The 20,495-nt window shown below is 42.2% G+C and overlaps 3 protein-coding genes across 4 annotated transcripts in view; 2 read left to right on the top strand and 1 right to left on the bottom strand.

Annotated features, from left to right (window-relative positions):
* Window positions 1-763: 763 nt before the first annotated feature.
* tmem45b (transmembrane protein 45B) lies at window positions 764-11,062 on the top strand. Of its 2 annotated transcripts, XR_015119473.1 has the most exons (7): window positions 764-883; window positions 3,318-3,515; window positions 3,594-3,806; window positions 3,886-4,070; window positions 4,520-4,662; window positions 5,254-7,673; window positions 8,874-11,062. XR_015119473.1 is itself a non-coding variant. In XM_086226380.1 (6 exons), the coding sequence occupies exons 2-6, from the start codon at window positions 3,326-3,328 to the stop codon at window positions 5,363-5,365; spliced, it is 843 nt and encodes a 280-aa protein (XP_086082506.1). In that variant the 5' UTR covers window positions 764-883; window positions 3,318-3,325; the 3' UTR covers window positions 5,366-8,582. The 2 variants fall into 2 exon arrangements, 1 of the variants encoding a protein (XP_086082506.1); XM_086226380.1 differs by lacking the exon at window positions 8,874-11,062 and having other exon boundaries at window positions 5,254-8,582.
* Window positions 4,755-15,002, bottom strand: nfrkb (nuclear factor related to kappaB binding protein). Its single transcript, XM_086226379.1, has 26 exons — window positions 14,902-15,002; window positions 14,367-14,501; window positions 14,086-14,287; window positions 13,862-13,989; window positions 13,607-13,778; window positions 13,323-13,427; window positions 13,168-13,241; window positions 13,014-13,095; window positions 12,735-12,930; window positions 12,545-12,656; window positions 12,332-12,458; window positions 12,179-12,256; window positions 12,016-12,092; window positions 11,402-11,448; window positions 11,187-11,247; window positions 10,879-11,053; window positions 10,665-10,771; window positions 10,032-10,155; window positions 9,611-9,690; window positions 9,263-9,459; window positions 8,878-9,148; window positions 8,622-8,801; window positions 7,523-8,257; window positions 7,197-7,303; window positions 6,284-6,419; window positions 4,755-6,124 (listed from the first exon to the last, which is right to left on the bottom strand). Exons 2-26 carry the CDS (start codon window positions 14,490-14,492, stop codon window positions 5,984-5,986), a joined length of 3,840 nt encoding a protein of 1,279 aa, XP_086082505.1. The 5' UTR covers window positions 14,493-14,501; window positions 14,902-15,002; the 3' UTR covers window positions 4,755-5,983.
* Window positions 15,003-15,146: 144 nt separating this feature from the next.
* LOC147248895 (ryanodine receptor 1-like) overlaps window positions 15,147-20,495 on the top strand; it is a 48,579-nt gene continuing 43,230 nt past the window's right edge. Inside the window, exons 1-5 of the mRNA XM_086226924.1 lie at window positions 15,147-15,238; window positions 16,087-16,159; window positions 19,325-19,444; window positions 19,534-19,632; window positions 19,798-19,818. Coding sequence (XP_086083050.1) covers window positions 16,112-16,159; window positions 19,325-19,444; window positions 19,534-19,632; window positions 19,798-19,818 — 288 coding nt within the window. The 5' untranslated portion in view covers window positions 15,147-15,238; window positions 16,087-16,111. The remainder of the gene's footprint in view (window positions 15,239-16,086; window positions 16,160-19,324; window positions 19,445-19,533; window positions 19,633-19,797; window positions 19,819-20,495) is intronic.

The following is a 20,495-nucleotide window of genomic DNA, read 5'->3' as shown; positions in this document are numbered from 1 at the left end:
GTTGTTCGTCTCTGTATGTTGGTCCTGTGATGGACTGGTGACCTGTCCAGGGTGAACCCCACCTCTCGCCCGTAGATGCTGGGATAGGCTCCAGCCCCCCCGCGACCCTTACTTGTAAGGAATGAGCGGAAGATGACGATGGACGACGATGGATATCCTTTGACTCTGAAAAATTACAGAGTAAGAGTTGTTTTTATTTAATCATAATTTAACCTGGTTAGTATCACTGAGATTAAACATCTCTTTTGCAATAGAGACAGAGCTGAGACAGCAACCTTGAAATTTTTTTTTTTTTTTTAAATGAAAACGTGACATCTGATAACCCTGATAAGATGTGTGCTGGCTCATAAAAATACCTGAAGAAAGAAGGAAGGAGAGATTTGAACACCCAAAAGCTACTGTTTTATGTCTTTAGTATATGAATGGTATCACTGGATGTTTAGATCTCAAAAAAATATTGATATATACTGACATAAAAATTTTAAATTCCAGTTCTCAAATATACATTTAAATATGCATCAGTTATTTGTTTAACTGTGTCATGTCTTAAGTATTGTCCTTTCAAGTACCTGCTTTATTTCAGTGACTGTTTTTTGAAGTCATACATTGACCTTGACATTTTGTATAAAATCTCTAAACAAAACATCACATTGAAACAAGGGGGAAGAATCGGATCCTAGCAGTAACATTTCAGGGCATATTTGTCCAACGGCATTTCTCCGGAGGAAGTCCTCAGTCAAACAAACCAATGCAAATGCTGGGTGGGGTTGTAGGATGGTGTCAGTGGAGGTGAGGAAGCTGGAGACAGCAGGTGTTCTCTGGGTGACGGCTTGCAACATTCACTCTCAAACTCTGGAGCTTTTAGCTGGAGATTATAAATAAGGTAGGCCTATTGTCAACTATCCATGATAACTCTGTGACTGTGTTTGTGTGTGTGTGTGTGTGTGTGTGTGTGTGTGTGTGTGTGCGTGTGTGTGTGCGTGTGTATGTGTGTGTGTTTTGTGTGTTTGATAGGAAGAGCTGATTTAGTTGTGAAAGGGAGACACACTGGTGAGATTGCATCAAGTCAAACATGGTCAGGCAAGAAAAACTTGTTTGGTTTAAAAAACACGACCGTCTGATACCCATAACACTGACAGACAGAGCGAGGAGGAGATCAACAATGAAGTTGGCTTCAGTGGTGCCATGGTGATTTGAATTTATTCATCTGTAGAAAGAAGATATCCCTGCTCTTGGTGTAGGATGTTGTTTTGTGGTAGTTTCCTCACACTGCATTTAATGTACTGTGGCTACTGTGCTGGCCTGTCATGAAATTATTGTATTAATCCATGTTATTAACATTTTAAAGAACATTATACAAACAAGACGAAGAACAGTTCAGAAAGACCCTTCATGGGCAGAAAGGAAAAGAGTCAAGAGTACCAAGCGCAGAGGGTTCCCGGGACCCCGCCCTGGAGCCAGGCTTGGGGTAGGGGCCTGTAGGTGAGCGCCTGGTGGCCGGGCCTTTGCCCATGGGGCCCCGGCCAGGCCCAGCCCGAACTGGTTACATGGGCTCGTCCCCCCATGGGCTCACCACCTGCAGAAGGAACCAAAATGGTCCAGTGCTTTGTGGATCGGGCAGCAGACCAAGGCGGGCCTTGGCGGTCTGATCCCCAGCTATGGAAGCTGGCTTTTGGGACATGGAATATCACCTCTCTGGTGGGGAAGGAGCTGGAGCTGGTGGAAGAGGCTGAGCATTACCAGCTAGATATAGTTGGCCACACCTCAATACATAGGTCCGAAACCGAAGTCTTTGAAAAGGGTTGGACTCTCTCTTTGCTGGAGTTGTTTCGGGTGAGAGTTGGAGGGGCGGGGTGGGCTTTTTTGATAGCTCCCATGGCCAGGACTTGGGGAGGGGTTGTCTAATCTCTGGGGCAGAAGTCACAGAGGCAGTGAGCAGAGCTCCAGGGGGGGATGAGATCCGCCCTGGGTCTCTCAAAGCTCTGGATGTTGTAGGGCTGTCTTGGCTGACTCATCTCTGCAACACTGCATGGACATGGTGCCTTTGGAGTTAGCAGACTGGGGTGGTGGTCCCTATCTTTAAGAAAGGGGACCAGAGAGTGAGTTCCAACTATCGGGGGATCGCACTCTTCAGCTTCCGCCGAAAGGTCTATGCCAGGGTACTGGAGAGGAGGATCAGGTCTGTAGTCAAACCTTAGATCAAGGAGAAGCAATGTGGTTTTCGTCCCGGCCATGGAACCGTAGATCAGCACCTCGCTAGAGTGCTGGAGGGGGCATGGGAGTTTGCCCAACCAGTCCACATGTGCTTAATGGATTTTGAGAAAGCCCATGACTGAGTTCCCAGGAGCACCCTGTGGGGGGTACTCCAGAAGAATGGGATGGATGGCTCCTTACAAAGGGCTATTCGGTCTCTGCACCAAAGGCGTGAGAGCCTGGTCTGTGTTGCCGGCAATAAGTTTGACTCGTTCTCAGTGAGGGTTGGACTCCACCAAAGCTGCCCTTTGCCATTGGTTCTGTTAGTAACTTTTATGGACAGAATTTCTAGGTGCAGCCAGGTTTGGTGGCGGCAGGATGTCGGCTATGCTTTTTGCACACACTGGAGGGATTTTATCTCTCGGCTAGCCTGGGATTCCCCCGTAAGAGCTGGTGGAAGCGGCTGGGGAGAGGGTGGTCTGGGTTTCGTTGCTGAGTTTGCTGCCCTCGCAACCCAGACCAGGATAAGTGGACAGGTGACAAAGAGCATTATATTGCAAAAATATAATGAAGTACCGTGAAAAACAAACACACAAAAAAACATTAAGAGATCCTGAATAAAAAAACAAAAGATAAAACAAAAATTTATGTGTGAACACACACCCATTTCAAATACAGTGCAGTATACTGAGGGCAGCAAAATGACTGAATTCATGTCTGTTCATCGTACAGTGAATCGACATAGTAACTATTGTGACAGGCAAACTAATAGGGTTTATTATTGATTTGGTGTCAAACATTGCTCTAAATCAGCTCGACCTATCCTCTTCTCTCACTAGGGAGGATGTCATCTAAGGATTTTAGGAAAATATGACACCATTCAATATATTAGGATTTATTATCCCACTGAGAAATTTGAGTGGCCGCAAAATTTAGGGTCGTTATTTACTTTGCAATAAGTGCAGACATTCTGTGGTGGTTCGTGGTTGATAACTGCATGTAAACATCATTAAGTGAAGCCACCAGTCAGCACTTTAACATCGGAGAGTCCTCGCAAATTAGAGGAGTAAAGATGCATTAGTAACCACTGCTGATCTTATTCCTCACGATTTTATGATTTTTAGAAGCAACCATGGCCAACTTTGGTGGACATGCTATTCCTGGCTCCTTTTTCTTGCTCTACGGCTTTTGGCTAACAGTGAAACACATCCTCCATCACTACTGGAGGACAAACCAGCCCAAAGGAAGACCCATCATGCCTCCTTTATTTAAAAGACTGGCCTACATCGAGGGAGGATTCCAAATCTTTGCTTCATTTGTCGGTCAGTTTCCATCTCGATCCGTCTGAATTAAATCCAAAGCCATTCATGCCTCAGCTGATTTGATGATGTCATCTTCAGGTATGATGGTGGAGCAGTTTGTGGTAGACGGTCCACATGCCCACCTCTATGACAGCCAAAACAAGTCCTGGGTCAAGCTGATGAACTGGCAGCACAGCACCATGTATCTGTTTTTTGGGATCTCTGGAATAGCGCTAGTCATCAGTACCGCATCCAAACTGGTGCCGGCTGGCATCGAACGCCTTGCTGTCTCCTTGGCTCTGTTTGTTGAAGGTAAGAAGAGGGACAGGAAGCAGGTTTTCACTCATATTGCTACTCTACTGCTCCATGCTGACTCTCCCCTGTCACCCAGGGTTTCTGTTCTATTACCATGTGCACAGTCGCCCGCCACTGGACGCCCACATCCACTCCCTGCTGCTGGTGGCGGTGTTCAGTGGGTCGGCCTGCACCATGTTGGAGGTGTTCATGAGAAACCACATTATTTTGGAGCAGCTGAGGGCATGCCTGTTCATCCTGCAGGGCTCCTGGTTCTACCAGGTAATTGGATCATGAGGGCCTGTCAGTTATTATCAATTATGCATACATCTTTTCTTCACACTCTATTTGTAGACATGTAAAATTTATGGTCTTAAACCAGGGTTCAAACACCTTTTTACTAACAAGTTTTACAACTTTTCCACACAGTTGAGGAAAGGTTTCAGACCCGTACGTTCTCTTAAAAGTCTGTTATCACATAGCAAATAAAACAAGAAATCCATCTAAAATTCACCAGCGTGCATTTGATTTTTCTTACTCAATTTTAACCACATAAACTTGAAGATGCAGGTACTTGTGAAGCAGATTTCCATAAACTTTCTAGCCTAATTTATTATTCACATCCTTTTTTTCAGGTCTGGAAATTACTATTTTGAAGTTCCATTATTTTTCCAGGTTTTCTAAGACCATATGAAGTATCTGCTCCCTGATCTTACCCTTTGTCTTTTCAGATTGGATTCGTACTTTACCCATTAAGTGGACCAGAGTGGGATTTAAATTTGCACAACAACATCATGTTTGTCACCATGTGCTTCTGCTGGCATTTAGCTGTGGCTCTGCTGTTTGTCACCTGCACCTCTGCTGCTGTTTGGTTGTAAGTATAGGGAGTGTTGAGACATTTTGAGCATATTTTACCTGATATGAAGTTTATTTATAACATATTATATCAAGGAAATGGCAAATGATCACAGTAAATTCTGGGTACAATTCTTTTTTTTTTTTTCTCATGTAGCTAGAAAACTTCTTGCATTGAAAACATGAGCAAGCAAGATGTTATTTAGGGTATGAAATCAGCTTGAATTGTGAAAAACCTTATTGTGCTGTATCACCATACTTTGAATGACACATCAGGAGAGTGAAGTTTTTAGTCAGCAGTTTTATTGACAACAGTAACTGCTCAACAAACTGTACACACACAGGGTGTTTCAGTGTACCTTCTAACTGATGAGCAGGGCCCTTGTTTTGAAACCAGCAGTATTTCCACCTGTGTTAGACACCTATAGACATCCTAATATGTACTCAGCCCTTTGCAGTGAGCAGAAAGGTATATTATTACCCTCAGGCACATGCAGGTAGAAACCTTAGGACATTGAGTAAATTTGAGATATTTGGTTTTACTGTTTATCAGTGTAGTCCAGGTTTGCTCTTCTTTTTTTCCTGATAACAAATCCTCTTGTTCCAACAGCTCAGTGAAGCGATTCTCAAGACAAGGGCGGGACATAGAAATTGGAATGAGAAAAACATCCTCCAATTCCAGCTCCCAGAAAGCTCTGCTAGAAGAATCGGAGGAAGAGTGAACGCAGTCTCATGTTTTGTTTGTAGATGTGAAAATTGTGAACTTTCTCTAGAATCTTTTGTAAAAAACAAAACAAAAACAACAACAACAGCGCAAACAAATGTCAATTTAAATGTGATTTGCAGTTATGGTCTTTGTTCAAGTATTAGTAAAACACAAACGTTGCAGGTCCTATGAATTGTAACCTGGCTTTAAATGTGAGACCTGCTGTCAAACAAACATTTGATTAGAGGATTAACTTCTTTACATCACACCATTCCTATTACGAAGCGGAAACATATCCTATTGACAGTGCAGAACATTGAATTTGCAGTTTAACTGACACAGTGGGATCCCAGTTCAGGTTTAGGCCAAATATCAACAGCTGTCCTGTAATTCAGGAATGATGAAGCTTTTAAAAAATCTTCTGGAAGTATTATGAAGGGTTCAGTTGTGTCCAACAGAGAGTATAAACATGTGTGTTTGATACTGGTGTATGTTAACCAATTATTAGTACACATACTAAGCATGACACAGACTCATTTCAGGGGTGTTGACACATCAAACCCTTGAAAAAAGCTCAAGAACAGACACAAATACTGCATATTCTTCACTCCACCCACAATTCATTGCTGGGTGATCATTGTTGAGGTGCAGGTGGGGGATCAGGTGCACATTTTGGCGTAGGTGCTGTTGTTACTACAACTGTGGAGACTGATTTCGGGGACCCGGTTGCCATGTGCTGCTGCAGCTGCTGCGCCTGAACCGTCTGGATACGAACCTAAATGGAAGAGTTAGAGAAGAAGTTAGCATGGAGTGTGCTTGTTGAAGGTGGCCATAAAGCTGCGTAGTAGCGATGCAGTCAAAATGCACCATTCAAGAAAGATGGTTCAAAAGCTAAAACCTAAGGAAACATGACAAAAGTGACATTTAAGCAAACCTGCGTGGCCTGTCCTTGCTGCTGGAGCTGCTGGAACTGTTGTGCTGTGACAAAGCTAACTGGTTTGTTCCCAGCTATCAGTTTTGTTCCAGCAGGCATTGTGGTCAGGATGATATTTCTTCCCAGGCTGCTGATACTGATCATAAAATAGAGGAAAGAGACACAAAAAGTTTAAATCTACCAGGCCAAATCTTAGCTATAAAGTTCAAGAGCCAAACATGAAGATAGATATCCTTCTCTCTTCTATGCTGCTTTCAGGAGCTGAGCCCTACAGAGATGGTTGACCACAAGTTAGCTTAGCACAATGAATGGTACTGGATGGGCAGGCTAGCATAACTCTGTCTTCACTGCTCAGCCTCCAAAATCAGTAGTTCCTCCTCTCTGTATTCTGGGATTAAGTCAAGAAGTATTCCTCCTCAACCTCTGAAGACATCGCTGCTCCTCTAGTCCTCTGCAAATATTTTATTTTATTGGCTAAGGTTTTGCATTAAACAAAGTAGTTTTGTATCCATGTAATATTACAACATCTTGCAATTTTAAGCTTGTTACTTCATTGCGACTGTTAAACACCACCCTTATTATATTAATGCAAGCAAAGACTGTTCTGGCGAAAAGTGTATTTGATGATTTTTGATGGAGCGATGCTAACACTTCCCTCCAATATCATTCATTGTGCTAAGCTAGCTAGCGGTCAACTGGTCTTTGTGGGTCTCAGGTCTCTAATGCAGCACAGAGGAGAGAAGGGGATCTATCATCTTCTCTGAATACGGGGACCATGACAATTACATGTATTATCCTAAAAGTTGGCATGTAAATTTATAGTTTCTCTATGTCAAATTAAATATTCTATATGAAAGAGAAAAAAAATAAAAGCGAATCAAATGAGAATCAAAGCAAAGATGACAACACTTACTTTGTGTTAAGACTTCCTTTCACAATAGGTGTGGTCACGACACTTTTGTTTTTCAGTGGTTGATTGAGGACTGAGAGGGGAACTGTGATCCGAGCAGGTAACTTCCCCTATATTTGGTTTAAAGAAGAGGATTGTTTCTGAATCATCTGAATTTTGGGAAACACTGAGACATGTTTAGCTAAAAAGTCTATTGTTGCTATTAAAAAAAAAAAAGTTACTGTAACTGGCAGTACGGTCTGATAGAGTGTCATAGAAGTACACGCTGTAGCTCACCTGACTCAACTAATGAGCAAACAATTAAGTCAAGATGTAAGGGATTCTCTCACCGTCTGTGTCGTAACCACTGTAGCAGGGACCTGCCTCACCGTGGCTGAAGCCGTTCCCAGCGTCAGAGGAGAAGCAGAGGAACCAGAGGCCACGGTGATCCCTTTTGCACCAGCCACCACACTGGCAGCCATGGTCATCACATTCGCACAGGTAGATACTGTAGGGGGTTTATTGGCAGTATTGGAGGTCATGGTGATGGTCTGACCTTGTTTTTGTGGAATAACACCGAGTCCTGGCATTATACGAATGGTAGCGCCACTCTTGTCAGGTGAGGTGACGGTAGAGAAGGTTCTAGATTTCTGCTCCGCCACAGAGACGGCCAACGTGGGCATCAAGCGTATGGCTGTGTCTCCTGCAGCCTTTAACAAAGTGGAAGTGATGGGCCCGGTTTTAGTGGTTGGTACCTCCCCCGGACAGGAAGTAGCACTGGAGACGGAGGAAGTTGAAGGGTGGGGGGGCGTGACATGGAGAGTGGCTGATATGCTCTTGCTGCCACCTGGGCTGGCAGTGCCAAGAAAGTCAGGGGTTAGTTTGACAGTTGCGACCGGAGATTTGGCAAGAGTCGCCATCATGTCAGGGGTGATCCGCAGCACGGTCTGGCCTTTAGCGTCTGTGGTAATGGAGGATGGTGGAAGACGGAGGACATCTTTACCTTGGATGCGTAGGTTTGTTGCAGTTATTGGAATTCCTGCTCCTCCTGGAGTCTTCATTCCTAGCTGGCCTGTGATGGACACCTTGACAGAAAAGTACATCAACAGATATAATTTGTGATTAGGTACCCAAAACAAAACAAATCAAAAATATCATCTTCTTCTTTTAAACGCACCTACCAGGTTTCTAAAGGTTACCATTTTAATATAATTTAATGTGTGGACACGTTTTCTCTTCACATATTTTCGCTGGTCGAATGATAAGTCCTGACCGTAACCTATAATTAACATTTACACCAACTCTGTCGAACCTGAGCACCTAATTTGTAGGTTGACTAGTAATTTTTTCATTTTTCCGATTATACGATGCACATAATCCTGCTGTTAAGCACCACACAGGAAGTCAAACCAGTCAACAAAATATTGAAGTGAGATCAACATGGTTTACCTGTTTGATATTTGGGTTGGTAACTCCTTGCAGCACAGTCGTGGAGGCAGGGTTGTTGGCTGGACTACCAGGTGATCCAGTTTGAGGTTTGGCCATGGTCACAGCAGAGACAGACAGGGTGGTCGGTACTGGGACTGGATTAGTACCAGACTGACTCCTCAGAGGCATTGAGACCATTGCCTGTTTATTCAGAAACAAAGTTCATTATACATTTGCAAATGCATAAAAACAGACTCTTGTTTTAAACATCAGTTACCTGGGAAATGCCCTTCGCTGCCACCGAGACCGGCATCCGGATCTGGTGGGGGGTCTGGTGCACAAGAGTGGCCTGCTGACCGCCTGGTGATGAACCAAGACCCGGCTGAGCAGAAACAACCCGTACTTGGGGGAGGGAGCCTGCCGCCAGGTGGCTCACTATTCGAGCTGCATGTTGGGACGTGACAGGCTGCGAGGCTGATGGACCTGCCTGACTGGTGGGTAAGATGGTTCCCAGCTGGGGTAAGGATGGGGGAGATACTAGGAGGACACTGGGAGGAAATAGACAAAACCAAAGAAAGTTTCAGAGAGAACAAATGAAACATACCTGTATACAGTATATCAGAAAACACTGAGAGGAAGCAACAGTCGAGCGTCACACTGACCCTGGGCTGGTTTTGATCGTATCTGGGATTCCAGACTTGGTTGGTGTGGTGGCTGCACAGGGCAAAGGTGACTTAGGGGTTCCTGGTGTGTTTGGGGTGGGTGTTGAAGGGGTTGGAGACATGGGATTGGAACTGATATCCTGTCCTATCTCCAAACATCCAGGCATTTTACCCCCTCCGTCTTTACTTCCTGACTTCTAAAAAAAAAAGATGAACGGAGCTTGTAGATCACGACAAAATGTATTGAGACACTGATGAACTTGGGTGAAACAAGATTCTACAAGGTGAAAAAAATATAATAAACCAGGTGTATTTTATTCTGCAGTAAAATGAGGGTAATGGTCTCACAGGCTTTGATGCAGGTTTAGGTTTCTGCTGTAGAGCTTTTCTAGCTTTAGCGGCAGCAGCTTGAGCCTGGTGGATCCTCTCTGGATGGGAGAGAGGAAAAGATCTGACCTTGTAGCTCTTTGACATTCACAAGCAAAATCACACGCTGTAAGAGTAAGTTGGCGTGAGTGTAATCATACTCTTATTGATAATAAACAGAAGTGATGAAGGGGACAGAAGAGACACTGATTTTGAAACTACAAAAAAAATATATTTTAACGGTGTATTATTGGTAATGACACTAGAGAAAAAGCTCTTCACTGCCTGACTTCAATCAAAAACTACTGGAATAAAGGATTCTTTTCAACACCTCACAAGTACCCAGGAAAGTAAATGTCTCAGTGTTGTATAGAAACTTCTAGTATAAAATATTTATGCTTACCAAACTCCTCCTGACTGCGATTGCGGTGCAGGTAAATCCACAGTTTGCGCCCGATGTCATATTTTACACAGGGGTCTTTCTCATAGTGCAGTCTATCCAGAGCCCCGCTGACAACTGTGTTCACCTGATAGGCACAAAAAGACCCTGACTCATGGGCAACGACCCAGTAATACAACCAACTGTGTATTCCATCCATCCATCCATCCATCCATCCATTGTCTTCCGCTTGTTCCTATTAAGGGTCGTGGGGGGACTGGATCCTATCCCAGCAGCATTCAGGTGAGAGGCTGGGTTTCACCCCGGACAGGTCACCAGTCCATCTCAGGGCCAACACATAGAGACAGACAACCATTCACACTCACAGTCACACCTACAGTCAGTTTAGAGTATCAATCAGCCTCGTCCCCTCTTGATGTCTTTGGACTGTGGGAGGAAGCCGGAGTACCTGGAAAGAACCCACACAGGCACGGGGAGAACATGCAGACTCCACACAGGAAGATCCCGTGCCCAAGCCGGGACTCGAACCTGGAACCTTCTTGCTCTGAGGTGACAGTGCTGACCACTGCGTATTGTCAAATAAACAAGCCAGAATAAAATGAACGCTATTACAGAAGAACAGTAAATATTTGTCACCTGTGCACTGGTCACATCTGGAGCAAGAAACTGGGAGTCTTTCAACAATTCACAGATCTCTGCCCTGGTCCCTTCTCCATTAGGTAGCCTGGCCGCTGCATCCCGCACTAGAGAAGAAAGAGGTTTCATCTAAATGACTGGGCACACCTCTCTCTCTCTCTTACACACACACACACACACACCAAAGGAGAGAGAGTAAAGGAGCAGCTCTGACCCAGGGACAGAATGGTGACGTATGGCGGTCGGTCGGAGCGGAGCAGTGTGTGCTCCCTGGCTTTGTTGAGAGACATTTCCTTATCGAACACTCCTTTAACAGGTCCTACCACCGATTCAAACCCGTGCATCCTAAAGGTGAAGGCTTTATGGGGTTGGTTGTAGCGTTGCTGCTCCTAATGACAAAAAAGGTGGTTGTTGTTGTGTTTTTTAAACTTTGAACAATAATAAAAAAAAAAACATAACAAAAACTGTCTGGTGGATAAGAAAAGATGATAAACATATATTCTAAATTTTACAAAAACAAACCTGGATTTGAAAGACTTGTCTCTCGTCTCCTGTGCTGGGTCTCACCACGTAATCAGTTGAACTGTTAGGTTAGACACATTAACTTAAACAGACACTACAACACTTTAACTACTTCAATATTCTATGATAAATTATGTGCTTTGTGCATGAAAAAGTAACACTATTACATCATTTCTTAGTATTGTACCACATTTGGAATGATTGATTTATCTTACACTCGTGGTGTGGGGGAAGTCATCTCTAAGAGTTCCTCACTTTCTGTCTGTGGAAGGTTAAAAACAAAAGCATACTAATGAAGCGCGAGAGCAGATCAGGAATGAATTCTAAATCCAGCAAGTAAGTTAGCACTGCTGAGCATCTCCTCCCCTCATCTCAGAGGCAGAGAGGATTTTTGGTTGAAGGTCTGTGGTTAAGTCAAGCTTAAGATATTTCCACTATTTGTTTTACAAACTACAGTAAATACAGCACACATGAATTTTGTTTTACAAAATGGGTGTTGCTAAAAAGTGGCTTAACAAAACAGGAGGAATTTGTTGCGGACATTAAATGTCATTATGCCTGGAAGCAGAGGAAGCACCGTCAGGTCGTGCATCTGCAGCGTTGTACTTCTACGCTACGCTTCTTCTGTGCTTCAAAAATGATAGCAGATTTTCAGTTTATTTTTAAACAGTACAAGAAAATCCAGGGTAAAAATCCCATTTGCTTTTGGGTGAGGGAACACAAGGTGCTGCTCACTCCAAGGTTGGCCACCAAAATAATGTAACATCCCTGCTGGACTCTCAATGTAAGAAAATGGTAGCATGGCACTGTGTAATCTGTAGTCTTATACCTTGACGACTAAGTCTTTGGAGTCCAGCCACAGCTGACAGAGAGCGCTGAGATCCTTCTCCGTATCCTGAGTGGGGCCTGAAATAGGTGACAGACTAGAATCAGCATAAGCACCAAGGTAAACCACACATTATTCAGGACTGTCAATCACAGATCCCGCTCACCGATCCACCGCCACTGCTGTGATTCATCAGAGAATTCCACAAAGGGAGAGAAGCCACTGGGGAGAGCCATCATACCGTCTAAATGACAGAGTAGAGACAAAGCCATGATAACACGCTTGATGGAAAGCAGTGTACATCAGTTCAACTATTTACCTTTAGTCTCTCCAGCAAGAAACTGTAGAGCTTGAAGAACCAAGTCAGACCAACAGGAGGCAGAAGAGAACCACAAGTTGAGGGAACTCGCTGGAGACAATTGCCACATCTGAACCCTCTCCTCTAGCTGAGAGCAGATCAAAGTTTAGGTGTTTTAAGCAGCTGTCGGCAAAAAAAAGATCTTTAATAGGTGAGACTTAAATGAAGCGATACCACTGAAGTACTGGCAAGATGCTCTGCCCTCAAGATGGTCTCCAGCAAGCTGAAGAAACTGACAGCTATTTCCTCCACCACCCCTGGGCTGCTCTGAGGCTCCTCCACCATTCTGTAATAGGGATGAATCAATCAAAAGATTACAGCTGGCTTCATAATTTGGACAGTTCTGGAATTTTCTTCGACTCACTCCTCCTTGATGTTGGCCAGCGGAGTAGACGGTGTATCCGGCAGCGAGCTGATGATGTTTGCTAATGGAGCCGATGGCGTGTCTGAAGGAGCCAGAGCTTCACAGGGGTCCTCACATTCGACTTTTACCGTCCTCATTTTTTTCTTCCTTCTCTCATCCTTCAGTTTTTTCTTGGGTAGAGACAGATCGAAGAGCGCTGGTAGATATAAACAAAAGGTGTCAACTCATGAAATGGAGAAAATCAACGGTTGTAATTTTATAGTAAATTTAATTACTCACGTATAGTCCCCTTCCGGCCAATATTTGCTCTTGAAAGAATGTCTCCGAGGTGAATATCGGATGTCATCAAATCTGGATGGTTCTGAGGAAATGAATCGTGACTGACACACTGCACACATCAAGACTACTTTTGTTCCATCAAAATTCCACCTACTGGTTGTCGCTTCCTCTTCTCCCGATGATTTTGCAGCATAGCTTTCAAGTCCTGCTCCCCTAACTCTATCTTTTCTGTAAGAATGAGAAATGTTTTTTAAATATTACATTTACGAAGCTTAACATTAGATAGCCAGGATACCATATATTCCTTACCAGTAATCTTCATGTCTTGGGTGGAGAGGCTTGGTAGAATTCTGAGTGAGACCGTGGGTGTCGGGGAGGAAGGTGATTGTGGTGCCGGCGTCCATAATGAGATGTCTACAAGCAGCAAAGCAATTTCATTTGATTTAAAAAAAAAAAGGGTTTCAGAGTTTTCATTTTTCAACTCCTCTTAATTGGATTTTTTTTCTTCCTCACATTGCGTGCTAGTTTTATCCCACAGTCATAACCAATTTATAAACTCTGAATCAGCAGCGATAGATTTTAAAAGAACTGACCATCATCATCCGAAGAAGCGTTGCTGTCACCACACTCTGTTTTAACCTCCTTCAAAATGCGGCTCAGTCGTCTTCGGACCCTTGGCTCTCGCATTTCAGCATGAGATTTGGTCGGTAACTTTCTTTTCGGCGGAAAGTCCAGACCGTTGTGAACAGCAAACTCCAGTAACTCCTACAACAAGAAGATATTTTAAGACCAACATCTGGGAATCATGTACGGTACTTTGAATTTCCATGTTTTGTAAAACAACAAACCTTTCTCGAGACAAGAATTTGCTTCAACAGTCTGTGGTAATACTGCTGAAGAAAGTGTAACTGGCGTTTTTGTTGAGACTTGGTACACAGTTGTCTGTACTTGACCACCTCAGGGTTGAAGTAACCATCTGGAACACCATAGAACATCACATAGAACAAGATAAGCAAATACTCCAAAAAAAATTAAACTGTGTATTAATTGTAATAATGATTTGGGTAATTACCTCTAAATAGTTTTTGTGCAAGATGAAGGGGATTCCCAAAATTAAAATTTCCATTGTTGAAGAGGTCGCTGATGGTGCTGTCCTGCTCTGCAACACTGTCGTCAGGAAACTGTGGTAAAAACTGACGGAGGTGCTGCCTCTGGGACTCTGACAGAACTTCAGTCCAGGTGCTTTCACTCATCACAGAGAAGAAAATTTCAGGCTGTTGACAAAAAAAGGTAACGACAACAATAAATAAATCACCTGCGTTGTGAAGCCTTTAATAGTCTCACGTCACTCACATCTTCCAGCAGGTCCTCTGGTAGGCTGACTCTGCAGTTCCCCAGCATGCACTCCTCCGTGATTTGTCCATCTTCTTCTTCTTTTGGATCAAGTGGGTCTGTAAGCATGTGGGTGAGGACATCCATTCCTTCTCCCTTGTACCAACATTAATGTTGGTGACACAGAAAAGCACACACGATTTTAAGGTCACTCAAAACGGCATTTTAATCTACAGACTGATGCTGACTGATAAATCAACATTCGATTGGTTTATATATTTATATATATATGTATATTACAAATCCTGCACGACAAACAACAATCTTATTTAGATATATGGTTAGCGAGGTATACCAACGTAAACATTAGCCACTTGTGTTACAGTGTTCAGCGAGCTAAATTAAGCTAGCTAGAGGGTCAGTCACAACGGCGCAATTCCTGTTTCTACAGTCAACGCAAATATACTAACCTAAAAACGAACGTAATTTTTCATCATATACGCCGCATAATGCGCATTAACTGATATTAATGGTTACTGTAAAAATTAGCACTTACCTGAACTTGCTATGTGACTTGGAAACACAGAGGGAACTATTATACCGACGGACCGTATTCTTCTTCTACTTCCACATTGGCAGTAGCCTTGTTTTGCTACCCCCCCAACAGGAGGATGTGCCGTCCCAGTCTACACCTAAGGTAAGAGGTAACAGTGTTAGTCGTATTTTGCTACATTTATTGAAAACGTTTTTAATTTGCTTAAAGCTAATTTCAAAGTTTGGTGAAACTTGGATAACGCAGGTGGAGGAACCAGAATGTAGATGCTACTTCATCGTGCCAAACTCTGTGTTAAGAATTGAATCAGTTTAATCCTTCATCGCTTGTAGAACTACAGGTAACTTGAATATAAATAACAAAAGTAACAATCACTATAATTCTATACTAATATGAAGTTATAGACTAATCCTTTGGTCACCAGAAACTTTGTCGCTCAAATGGTGGTGGTGGTGAGTAGGGCAACACAATTAAGAAAAAAATATCTAATTGTTATGTTGACTAAAATTGTGGTTGCGATACGATTTGTGATGTTAGAGGGAATGCAAAAAAAACAAAAAAAAACATGATTAAATGATTATGGTGTTATTTTACTTGAGTCTCTGTTAAACAAAGATGTTGTCTTACATAATTATGTAGAAGATGACGTCTAGGCAAGATGTTGATGTGTATTTGATGTACAATAAGGGTATATTTGTTGACAAATATTTAATATTAGCTCAGAATCTGATGACTCTGATTACTAGCGCTTCATCAAGTGAATAGAAAGTGCAGTTTGATTTTGAGTTTGAACACAAATTGTATTTGTTTAGGTTGCGTTGATTGAGGTTGTGTTGCTTGAGGCTTTGCATCATTTTAACCCAATCTATGAATAGTGAGTGACTTGTTCTCACTTTTTCAAGTTCAGTTAGTTTCTCACTGTATAAAATAGTAACACACAGAGGTTCAGAGTATTTAGAAAGCTCTGAATAGCTGCTGCAGCTTTGTCAGCTTGCTCCTCCTCTTAGCGATGCTGTTATGAACCAGAATGGACAGTCAATCCCTCTGCCTCCCAACACAGCCAGTGAGGGACGCAGGACCCCCAGTGCCCTTCAGAGCCTTTTACTAACACTGCCCTACCATATGAGGTGGGCCAGAGGCCAGTCACCAGGAGAACCGAGACACAAACATCTCCCCATTTCTCTCAAGGTTTTGCTCTTGATGCCCCGGGAGAATGGCAGAAGGTGCAGATGGAGAGGAAGAGATTCAATTCTTGCGTACCGTAAGTGATGCTGTCTGCCTCTTCTCAAACAGTTTACAGCTCGTTAGTATTTAACAGTTGTACAGTAATAATCTTTTTGTATCGTAAAATGTCACCTTATGATGGACAAACATTTTTCTTTGACTGGTACTTGTACGTAGACTAAGAAGAGACTGACAAGGACAGTTGGCTGGTTTGTAGTCATTGTTATCTATTTATAGATAGATAGACAACACTGGATATGTTTCTGTTTGCTCACTGAGAACACAATTCTGGTGCCAGGTTGCCACTGACACACTGAGATTGTTAGAAGTAATAGATTCAGTTACATACAATTAATTTTAACCCATAAGTATTTCATAAATCAGTAGTTATACGCTACCTCCTTTTGTTCTATTGGACCATTACACCTGTAGGTGAAGGAGGAAGCAAGTAGCTTCTCAGAAAAAAATCAGGAAAATCTTATATTTCTGTTAAGATATGATTGCATGCTCTTACATGCGTTACCTGCACATTTGACTCAATTTTTATCAACGGTGAGAGAAAATTAATTCACTCAAGTGTCCTGTTGTTTTAAGAATCGTCAAATTTAGACATTCTTTTGTGAAACGATGAAAGTTTTCCATTTGCAAGTTTACTTCACATAATGTACATATAATTCTACCAAAACAAACTGAGCTGCGATATGAATAGATACAAGTGGTCACCCCATGTGCCACTGTTTTTTTATGCGTCAGGATTTAATGTTCTGTGCAAATTCATCATCTTACATTGTATTTAATCAGAGATTTTATTTCATAAGTGATAACCACCCTTTTCCATCCAGCTTGTTCTCACTCTTGGGATTTAAAATGAATATTTATCTTGCCTTGTAGGATGTGATAACTGAAGGATTTATCACAGATATCATGTCCTTTATGCTCTTTTGAGGCTAACTTGGACGAAATGTTTGGTGGGTGGATGTTGGTGATACAGTTTTGTAAAAATTTGGAAATTAAAAACGGATTTCTCACAGTGCATTAGAAAAAAATCTACAGGGTGTCAGATGGTTTAGAAGTTTTTACTCTGCTCTGCCTGATGTGTTATTTAGCTAACAGATGATTTATATCAAAACATAATGTGGTTGAAACTCACAGAGGGACCAATTTATGAAGTGCTCATTTGCAAAACATATTAAAACCATTTTAAGATGGATGAATGCTGGGAAATAGCATACATTTACGTAAAAGTAATGAAAATGATGTAATTTTCATTTTATAAGTTGTTTATTGACGTTTTGAACAACTGTTTTAACAAATGCGTCCTCCTACATTTCAGTCGTTTGCAAACATGATACAGTCCCTAGAGGATTTTGGAGTTTTTCTTGACTCTGGTAATCTGAGGTTAGTGTAACCAAACACTGATTATCTATAGGTGCTTTCCATCAGTCCCATGCAGCTGCATCAGGATCAAGACTTAGACTGCAATCCTTTTCTTTTTTGTTTTGCTTTAACAGATGTTTCCTTAATAATTTTGATGAATATGAACAAACCTTGTGTAATTTTAGCAGCTTCGTCTCAGTTGCCATTGTCCCCTCCTGCCTTGACACGCAGCACCCAAGTCAAATATGTCAACAATGCGTCATAAAGTCGCTGTCAGTTGCTGTTGGCCCTGAACTCAGCTGACTTCTATATATACTGTGTGAGGATTAGCAGGTTCAAAGCTGGGCCCTCTTCAGCACCTGCTTACTTCAGTCCCTGTGGGAACTCGGCTACTAAAGATCCTCAAGCAAACTTTACTTTTCTGCTTTTTATTTTAATAATTTTGTGTTTTAATTTCTAATTTCTTTTTCTAAATAGCAAACCTACAAATACTTGTTTAACACCTAGCTGTTAGCCTAGCTGTTCGTCTTGTTTTACTGTGATGACAACTGTCTTTCAGTCTGTCCGTCAGTCTGTGACTTGAAGCAGGACTGAAACTTAACACTCATACGTACGTCATAAGATGAGGTAGGGCTGTTTGTTGAGTGCTCTCATCGATGTCAACATTTTGCTGAACTGTCTGCAAGGTGCTGGTGCTGTTGACAGATGTATGATTTGCTGTAAAATATGAATAAACTATAGACTGTCTACCACTGACTGTTAAATAAGTTACATTAAAATAAATCACTGGGCCTCATTCATGACAAGAACTAAAGGCAAGCACTTTATTTTAGAATGCTTGAGTTTAACCCTCATTTTGGTCTTACAGACAGGAAGCAAAGCCTGATGGTTATTTGTAACTCCTCCTCCTGACATCTACCTCTTGGAACTGTAAATCATCCAAACTTTAATGAAGACTTTAATGTTACAAGAGGAACACAAGAGATGTCAGAAGCAATGTTACTAATAAAACTAAATTGAAATGAACAAAAAAGCCTATAGAGTATATTTAGAACACATTTGTGTGGAAGAGCATTAAATGAATGAGGCCAAGCGTGTGCAGGACATTCGTCAGAGGGAAACAACAACCGACTGAGACATTTGAAAGTCATCAACCATCACATAAGCAGAAATACTCTTCCTTATGCTTCAGGACACCTGGTACAAGTTTTATAACCATGCTGAAAATCTGAGTAATTAATAACCAAACATCCTGAGTTGGACATTTTTATCATGTCAACAGAAATAAAATAGAAACCAATTACATAATAATTCCAGCTGCCTGACGCTCATGTTGCTAAAATGACATTCATTTCTCCCGAGTGTGGATTAAGGAATATTCCTCTCCTCAGCAAGCTGACTAATTGTCTTATTGAAGCAGTGCAATGTGGGCCAAACTTCCTTGGCAGACAAATACTAAAGAACTGTTGCTCTCCAAAAAGGGACGTGTGAACAGCAGGTGCTGCGGCCTGAAATAGAGCCTGGGGTGGAGCGGCCGGAGCCATGGAGCCAGAGGGGCAATGAGATTAGAGTGTGGCCGGCGACAGGCCAGAGAAATAGAGTAGCAGAAGAAAGTGAAGGTTATGAACACGAGTCATTTAATGTTGGGGAACAGGTGTTTGTTGCATCATCCATGTTGGCTTATATCATTTAAAGTTTTCGCGCTCACAGATTCATATTCCTTTGATTACGACTCCCTGCAAGGCTCATACGTTACATGACAAGCAGAACCCATGCAAATAAAAAGCCATAGGATCTAAGATTTGCTGAATTGCTGTCTTTGTAGGATGATCAAGTGGTTCTGCAGTGCACCGCCTCTATTCTTAAAGAACAGATCAAACTCTGCCTTTCTTGCGAGGGCTTTGGGAATCGCCTCTGTTTCCTGGAGACCACCTCAAACGCTCAGGTAGTAAAAAGATGCAGAGGCTTCTTATTATTTATATGTTCGATCATTTTAATCGTCGCCAATAAAAAGGTTTTACTGGTGTGTTTCAGAATGTCCCGCCAGACCTGGCTATTTGCTGCTTCATCTTGGAGCAGTCCTTGTCTGTGCGGGCGTTACAGGAGATGCTGTCCAATACATCTGTGGATGAGGTACGACTCAATCAGAAGAAAACTGTTTGGTAAAAATGTGCTCATTCTTCTCCATGCTCCCACAGTATAGTAGAGAGTAGAGTATTTGTTCTAAGAGCAACCCACTCTGTTTCTTCTCTCGACACGCGTCTGCTGCCTCTTCACTCTCTCACCTGCCAACGTCAGGCCGTCGATTTGGACAAATGGGTATGTAATGTAATAAAAGCTCCACTGAATCATATCAGTCATGCCATCTTTGTAGATAAGCCCTCTCCATCCTTTTTTATGAATATTTTTTAATGTCTCGCTCAGCTTAATTTTTTTTCCTCATAAACAATACAATAGAAAATGCATTAAAAACCTGAAACTGGCTAATAAAGTTTAACCAATAGTTTTTTTAATATGTTATGCATTACTTTATTTATAGTTCTGCCACGCCTCACGACATCCTTTGATTTCCCTCCAATTTGTTACACCTTATTAGAATTTGGAATAAATACGACTCAGTTTACATTCGGTGTCAGAGTGCGTCTTGGGGAATTGGGTTGTCTCATCATGCATCTCCAAATATGTCCAGCTGGTCACTTGTGTTTAGATTTCATTACTACTTCTTCCACAAGGTCAAAGGGTACAGTAATTTTTTTTTTTAAGAGTGAGAACAGGATATTTCAAGACTTATGTATTCCTGATCACCAAAACGACCACTGGATTGCATTGCTCATGTATTTTTCAGAGTTTTTGTCGAGATGCTTCGCAATGTATCAATGTCTGCTCGACGAAACTTGTGTGGTCGGATGTGTCCCAGACCAGCTCAGCTAGCTGTTTGAGTGACTGGATCTCGATACATCTGGTGGTCATTTACACTTGTCATTACCGCTGTTTAC

Source organism: Aulostomus chinensis, chromosome 15 (genome assembly GCF_037954235.1).
Source record: "Aulostomus chinensis isolate RoL2024-O1b breed Wild chromosome 15, RoL_Achi_v1.0, whole genome shotgun sequence".
Lineage (NCBI taxonomy): Eukaryota > Metazoa > Chordata > Actinopteri > Syngnathiformes > Aulostomidae > Aulostomus > Aulostomus chinensis.
Note: the sequence above shows the minus strand (reverse complement) of the source record. Positions and strands in the feature narration are given on the sequence as shown.

Excerpts from the sequence above, each read along its gene's own strand:
- tmem45b (XM_086226380.1), top strand. The coding sequence starts at position 3,326 with ATGGCCAACTTTGGTGGACATGCTATTCCTGGCTCCTTTTTCTTGCTC. Across the intron at positions 3,807-3,885 it reads CTTGGCTCTGTTTGTTGAAG|GGTTTCTGTTCTATTACCAT; the intron begins GTAAGAAGAGGG and ends CCTGTCACCCAG. Across the intron at positions 4,071-4,519 it reads AGGGCTCCTGGTTCTACCAG|ATTGGATTCGTACTTTACCC; the intron begins GTAATTGGATCA and ends TTGTCTTTTCAG.
- nfrkb (XM_086226379.1), bottom strand. The coding sequence starts at position 14,492 with ATGGATGTCCTCACCCACATGCTTACAGACCCACTTGATCCAAAAGAA. Across the intron at positions 13,990-14,085 it reads TGCACAAAAACTATTTAGAG|ATGGTTACTTCAACCCTGAG; the intron begins GTAATTACCCAA and ends ATGGTGTTCCAG. Across the intron at positions 7,304-7,522 it reads CAGTGGTTACGACACAGACG|GGGAAGTTACCTGCTCGGAT; the intron begins GTGAGAGAATCC and ends AACCAAATATAG.